Genomic DNA, 7,362 nt, shown 5'->3' on the forward strand with positions numbered 1-7,362 from the left:
GAAGAAACGAACGTTATTTTCGGCAATCGACCTGGCAACGAAATAAGGACTATGATTGGAAACTCGGTACCTGGAACGTCAGGACCTTAAATGAACCTGGACGAGTGAGCCTTTTGGCTCGTGAATTGCGAAAAGTTGGCGTGTGCGTGGCTGCAATTCAGGAAGTGCGTTGGCTAAGATCTGGAGAACGTGAATTCCGAGCGGTAGACCCCATCGCTAACATCGCTTTCAAATACAACATCTACCACAGCGGTGGCGATAAAGCTGAACACGGAGTCGGTTTCATAGTGATCGGGAAGCAGATGAAGCGCGTTATTAGGTGGAAGCCGATCAACGAGCGGATCTGCGTATTGAGGATTCGGGGCAAGTTCTTCAACTACAGCCTGATCAATGTATATGCACCGACTAACGACAAACCCGATGACGTGTAGGACGCGTTTTACGAATGTCTCGACAAGACCTATGGAGAATGCCCAAAACACGACGTGAAAATTGTCATCGGCGACGCTAATGCGCAGGTCGGAAAAGAGGACTTCTTCCGCCCTATCATTGGTAAAGAGAGCCTTCACTCTGTTACCAACGACAACGGCCTACGTTTAGTGAACTTTGCTGCCACCAGGGGGATGGCCATCAGTAGCACTTACTTTGCACGCAAGGATATCCACAAGCACACCTGGCAACACCCAAATGGCGAACTTTGCAACCAAATCGACCATGTTCTGGTAGACGGCCGACATTTTTCCGATGTCATCGATGTTAGAACTTTCAGGGGTCCTAATATCGACTCAGCTCGCTGTAAGAAAAATTCGAGCGCGATTATCAACCGTTTCGAGTGCTAGAAATCGACAATCGTTGCGTTTCAATATCCAACGCCTGTCAGCAGCTGGTGTAGCAGCGGACTACCATCAAAAGCTCGACGAGCGGATTAGCGAAATCGACGAAAGCGTCAACCTCAGCGATCTGTGGGAGTCAGTCCACGGAGCGGTGAGCACAGTAGCGCGAGAAGTGGTAGGTACTGCTCAACGGAGACCAAAGAACGGTTGGTTCGACGAGGAGTGCCAGAGAATGACGAACGAGAAGAACTTGGCTAGAAGCCGGATGCTGGTGTCTGGTACCCGTCAGAGCAGAGAGCGGTACAAGGAAGCAATGGCAGCCGAAAAACGGATCCATCGCAGAAAGAAAAAGGAGCATGAAGAGGCAGTAATTGCTCAGGCGCAAGAAGCTATGGAACAGAACAACATGCGACCGTTCTACGAGTCCGTAAATGGTGTGCGGAGAAAAACAGCGCCGTCTCCCGCCATGTGCAACGACCGTGAAGGAAACTTGCTGACGGATAAAACAATGGTGGCCGCCAGGTGGAAAGAGTACTTCGAGTCATTGTTTAACGGAGATAATGGAAGTGGATCTGGTAGCAGAATTCAAATCGATGACGATGGAAAGGCTGTGGAACCTCCAACGCTAGATGAGGTAAAAAAAGCTATCAATGGGCTGAAGAACAACAAGGCTGCTGAGAAGGACGAGCTCCCGGCCGAACTTCTCAAACACGGAAGTGAGCAGCTGCACGAGCTCCTTCACCGTATCATTTCGAGGATATGGGAAGAAGAACAAATGCCTACTAGTTGGTTGGAAGGTCTCATTTCCCCTTTGTACAAGAAAGAGCATCGACTGGAGTGCGCCAATTACCGAGGGATAACACTCCTAAATTCGGCGTACAAAATCATGTCTGGAATTCTGTTCAACAGATTGAGATCGTATGAGGAGTCCTTTGTCGGCGAATATCAAGCTGGTTTTCGAGAGGGCCGATCAACGACGGATCAAATGTTTACCCTGCGTCAAATCCTAGATAAATTCCGGGAGTACAACTTGCAGACTCATCATCTGTTTGTAGATTTCAAAGCAGCGTACGATTCAGTGAAGAGAAACGAGTTGTGGCAAATTATGTCCGAACATGGCTTTCCGGCGAAGCTGATTAGACTGATTCGTGCAACGCTTGTTGGATCGAAATCAAGTGCGCGGGTGGTGGACGCGATTTCGTCATCGTTCGTAACCTTAGAGGGATTGAAACAGGGTGACGCTCTTTCTAACTTGCTGTTTAACATAGCGCTCGAAGGTGCTATCAGGAGAGCCGGTGTGCAGAGAAGCGGTACCATTATCACACGTTCTCATATGCTCCTTGGCTTTGCGGACGATATCGACATCATCGGGATTGACCGTCGGGCAGTGGAAGAGGCGTTTGTGCCTTTCAAGAGGGAGACAGCGAGGATTGGGCTCACGATCAACACCACAAAAACGAAGTACATGGTAGCTGGTGGTCAACGTGGGTCCGGACGTGTTAGTGGTAGCGAAATGGTGCTAGGTGGTGAAAAGTTTGAAGTGGTGGAAGAATTTGTGTATCTTGGAACACTAGTGACATCCGATAATGATGTTACCCGCGAGGTGAAAAGACGTATTGCAGCTGCGAGTCGGGCTTTCTACGGGCTCCGTAACCAGCTGAAGTCCCGTAGCCTGCAAACGAAAACAAAACTCGCGTTATACAAGACACTGATCCTTCCGGTTGTCTTATATGGCCATGAATCATGGACATTGATGGAAGTCGACCGGAGAGCTTTCGGGGTGTTTGAACGTAAAGTGCTGCGAACAATACTCGGCGGTAAACTAGAAAACGGCATCTGGCGGCGTCGCATGAATCACGAGTTGTACCAAGAGTTGTATAAAGAGGTGGATATTGTCAAGCGCATAAAACACGGCAGGCTGCGTTGGGCTGGTCACGTTGCCGGAAGAACGACAAGCAAAGATAATATTCAACAGAGAACCCGGACGAGGCCGCCGACTTCGTGGCAGGCCGCGCACACGATGGTTTTTTGCGGTTGAGGAGGACTTAAGGGCACTTAACGTTCAGGGCGACTGGAAGCGATTGGCCCAGGACCGAGCCCAGTGGAGAAGACTCATCCATTCGGCGCAGATTCATCTTAGCGAATTGTAGCCCATCAAGTATCAAGTAGTATAAAACAACAAGGGGTGATTCTATTTTGACATATCTTGCATTCCGTTAGGCAAAGTTTCCGTTGTTGATCGAAATGTCAAGAATTTTCACAAAACTGTTAACGGATTTCCCTGCATTAGATTTGTTTTACATTTACTGAATCTGTTTCAATTATTGAATTAACTTTTATATATTTTAGGCTTGAAGATGACAAAGTACATACCTCTACATTGGATATAAATGAATTGGATAAATCCCCACTACTGCTCCAAAGCTTTCTGAATCCCCGAGAAAACCCATTTTTGTTGGTTTGTTTATGAAACTGCATGATTTTCATGAATCTTTCAAATGCAGATAATACAGTCCGCCTATTTGATACTGCATATCTCATACATCTTCCATTGCAACAGATCAAATTATAGATCAGATTGTCAAGCAAAATTCTGGTAGGGTTTACCGTATTCAAACATTCAGATGGCACAAAGATTGCTCACCAGACAACGCAACACTTCACCCTCTCTTTCCCATGGTAGCACAGATGATCCACCGATTTTCAACGAACGCGGGCTAAACCGAATTGGTAGGTACGAGTAGCTCAATAATAATTGGAATAAATTTATACGCTCATTTGTCTTATAAAACATAGAAATAAGTGAACTTAGGGTCAAACTATTGAAAAACAATCAACTAACTATTGAAAAACAATCATTTTTTTATTGTGGTTTTGAATAAGATAGTTTATTTGGAACAACTTTTGTTCAAGCAAATTTCGATAGTTAAATTGTTGAACAAAGCTGTGGGAAAGAAAGGGTTAACTCCATAGAAGATGACTTTGAAACATAAGTGAAAATGGATCCTTATGAAGTCCCCTCCATTCCTTTCCATTCCATTTTGACTTGACTATTGCTTCCCTTGCAGTTCATTAATAAACAGTAAATCAAATTTCATTACACACAGGTCTATCATGTTTTAATGAGCTGTAATACCATAGACTTAAAAATGGTAATACTTCCATGATTAGACATGAAGTGCTATCATTTTTTTTTCTCTCTAAGGGCTAGCTTCCAACATACTCAATCAAAAAAATCCAAAACTTCACATTAAATCCGCTCTTTAAAGTTGTAAAACTTCTATGTAGATAAGAATGCCCAGAAAAGAAAAACTTAACACCTAGAAAAGTAGAATAAACCATAGATTATTTTTAACTTGAATCTATTATTTTTGGCACAAAAATGCCATATCCAAATATTCTCCGAACGCATACAGTTGTTAAACGGATATTCACGGTCTGCCTTCCAGTAGAAGGAGTCGAATGATTACAAAGGAACTGCTTCAGTATTAGTAGCTCTGGCTACAATTGGTCTCATCTTTCCAATTATTACCTAAAACAGAAAAGCATAAGGTTATGAAAATGAAAAACAATATGATTTTCTGAACATCGGAGTAAAAAATGTTGATATAAAATTGTCAACAATAAAAATCTGCATGATTACAAAGCTTGCTTTGACTAAACCTATAAAAATTATAGTGTGGGCAAGAAATATCATAAGGGGGTGATTCACAATTTATAGCATGCTAGCGTAAAAAACTACAGAAATTCATCCACGAATGGAGCAATGCACGAGTTCACCCGTTAACGTTCGAGCGGTACCGTGTTATTTACGTGACCATGGCAACAAGTGAATCCGGCACCGCTCAAATGTCAAATTAGTGAACTCGTGCATTGGTCCATTCCTCTAACAATCCATAAGGAGTTTTCTTTGATGGGAGAAAGGTATGTCCATCATTTGTGGGGGCTGATTAGCCTAGGCTTAAGGTAAAGATGAATCGAAGCCAAACTTGTAATTTTCAAGAGCACGGATCTGGAGAACCAAACATCCGTTTAAGCTGAAAACGTAATCGATTGGTCACTAGCTGGTTTAGGTTTTCAGCTCAAACGGATGTAGAGTTACAATAAGAAGAATCATCTAAACTTGGCGAGCAACAACGTTGTCAGTCCAATATCGACCCGAGTTTGCTTATAATCGCAAACACAGGAAGGTTGACCTACTTTCCGTAGATCCGCCACCGATTCATTATCCATTTCTCATATCGTTCTGCACAGACATACAATGTGCAAGCGATGATCAAACAAGTCTAAAATCAGGAATGCTCCCCGTGCCGCTCCACCTGGCTCAGAACATGAGCCGAAATGATATATATATATTCCAGCTGGGATCGATGCTATTTCAATCCATCCAATACCAAATGAATCCAACTGACGAATGAAAAGCATAGGGAATCACATATAGCGTTATAGGTCGCACAATCTGCTCTTGAACTTACATCCTCGAATACGCTCCCGACGTTGGCCGTGACCAGAAGAAACGGCAACGAGCCCGGATTTTCCATCTTTCACCGTGTGTGAGCTGCTGCCAAGTTCCCTCAGACGATGACAAGCTGCGGGAGCACTTCTTCACACTTCACTCACTATGTTCAATAATGACCTGACCTTTCTCCCCTGGGGATGTTTACTTTATTTTCCCCCCACTCTGATGAACCCCTTTCGTCTTCTTGCCGTCACCTTTCTTCCTTCAAGATTACCGTTTCTTCTTCCCCTTAAGCTGCAAGCACTTCAGAGGACCACTTCGAGACAATTTTGGCAATCCATGCCCCCTTCTGGAAGCCACTTCCTGATTTTGTGCTTCAGTAGGCGAGGGAATTGCCCCTCGAAATTGCGCAAATTCAATTGAACTGATTATTGACACCCACTCCGAGAGCACAATTATTGTCTCCGCAAGACCACTGGAACCTTTCTTCCTTCACTCTTCAGGAACTTCAAGGAGCGCTCAAGAGACCAAATTTAGATTTAATCAGCCTCAGCAGTAGCTTCCGAAGCGGAGGACGCTTTCACTTTCATTTTTTTTTTCTTTCGTTTGCTCTTCTCCGCGCTCTGCACTTGACTCTTTTTTGCTTGAGTCTACATATAAACTGGATTTTTTCGCACACTGCTGCTTAACTGGATATCACGGATGTTCCGGATTTGGGAAACGCGCGCGAGCCCGATTCCGCTTCAAAAATCGACGATAATCGTGGACTTCACATTACACCCCCAACATATTTCACACACAACACATTCACTGATTACTGAAGCACTTGGTCTTGGAATTAAAGAACCTGATCGGGACCCCGTCGGATAGAAGCAGAAGCAGCTCTAGTGCAGCGGATTACTTGAGCGCGAACGAACGGAATCACGGAACTACTGTGCGATCGGAGCGAATGACGAACGGCAACTGGAACACTGAAAAATTTTGACGTCCTCCTCCGCCGTTCCTTTTTGCAAAAGGGGACAGACACCGGAAAGGAAAATCGAAGATAACTGTCAGAACAGAGGTGCAAGAAACAACACAAACAAAACAGCAGTGGCGTCGTGTGAAAAAAGAGCTACGGGAGTAACTGGTACTAAGAAAAGTGGTATGAAAATCGAGTAATGGTTACAGTCTGGGAGGGAGAAACCAATACAAAATTTCTCTACGTCATGGTGAGCCGAGATTTTGCTGTCACGAACTGTCACTGTGAGCCCGGATCTTAAACAATGGACAAACATGATAAAAGCGTGTAATTATCCTAAGCATATTTTTGCATTTCATCAAAAGTAGCAAAAATCGAATTAGAATCAATTCATGCACATTCAAAAGTAACGTCACGAGAGCACCGTTTATTCTTATTGAATTTAAAAATATTGAAATGAGGCTCTTTTTACTGTTTTCATCAAAACTGAAAATTAAACGCATAGAAAACTGTGGCCCTTTTTCAATGTTTGTCCAGGAAGATCGAAGGTACACAACAAATGAAAACTAGCGATTGTTACTAAGCCTGCCTCGATTGTCGTTGGCAAACTGGAGTTATCTTGCAATTTGGAAAACAATTGTAGGTATCCAATTTCGTGTGTATTATCGGTGCCTCCCTCCCAGGTTACAGTAATATGCACACTCAGAAACACGGGTAGTCACAGAATTACTAAATTTTAGTAATTTATGACTATGTTGTATCTGCCTCTCTTTAATTCTGCTGGAAATTTGATTCCTATTTGTCAATTCACCTGAGTTGAAGCATCGCTAAGCTTCAACCCAGGCGAAATGGCAGTTAGTGTAAAAACTCACAGCAAAATGAAAGAGAGGCAAATAGAAAATAGTCATTAATGCATAAACATTAGTAATTCTGTGACTTGACTATGTCCATAGTAGCATCCACTACAAAGCATTGTATTTCAATCCGTGACACCCACCGTACAACACAGTGTGGTCAAAAGTATGATGCTAAACTTCGCAAATCAAGAATTTTTCTAGTCAAAAATACTACAACTCTGGTTAAATTAACAGAAGAAATTTTCTTGTGTA

The 7,362-nt window shown here is 43.4% G+C and overlaps 1 protein-coding gene across 3 annotated transcripts in view; it reads right to left on the reverse strand.

Moving 5' to 3' along the window:
• The window catches only part of LOC5563948 (type I inositol 1,4,5-trisphosphate 5-phosphatase), a 141,450-nt gene extending 135,175 nt beyond the window's left edge, over window positions 1–6,275 (reverse strand). The window contains exons 1-2 of one of the 3 annotated variants that reach the window (XM_021839651.1): window positions 5,821–6,275; window positions 5,309–5,716 (exon numbers count right to left, since the gene is read on the reverse strand). In XM_021839651.1, the coding sequence (XP_021695343.1) occupies window positions 5,309–5,374 (66 nt within the window). In that variant the 5' untranslated portion in view covers window positions 5,375–5,716; window positions 5,821–6,275. Of the gene's footprint in view, window positions 1–5,308 lie in introns of all 3 variants that reach the window. The other 2 variants (XM_021839657.1, XM_021839664.1) reach the window with 2 other exon arrangements.
• Between the last annotated feature and the right edge of the window lie 1,087 nt (window positions 6,276–7,362).

The sequence above is a fragment of the Aedes aegypti genome, chromosome 1, assembly GCF_002204515.2.
Source record: "Aedes aegypti strain LVP_AGWG chromosome 1, AaegL5.0 Primary Assembly, whole genome shotgun sequence".
NCBI lineage: Eukaryota > Metazoa > Arthropoda > Insecta > Diptera > Culicidae > Aedes > Aedes aegypti.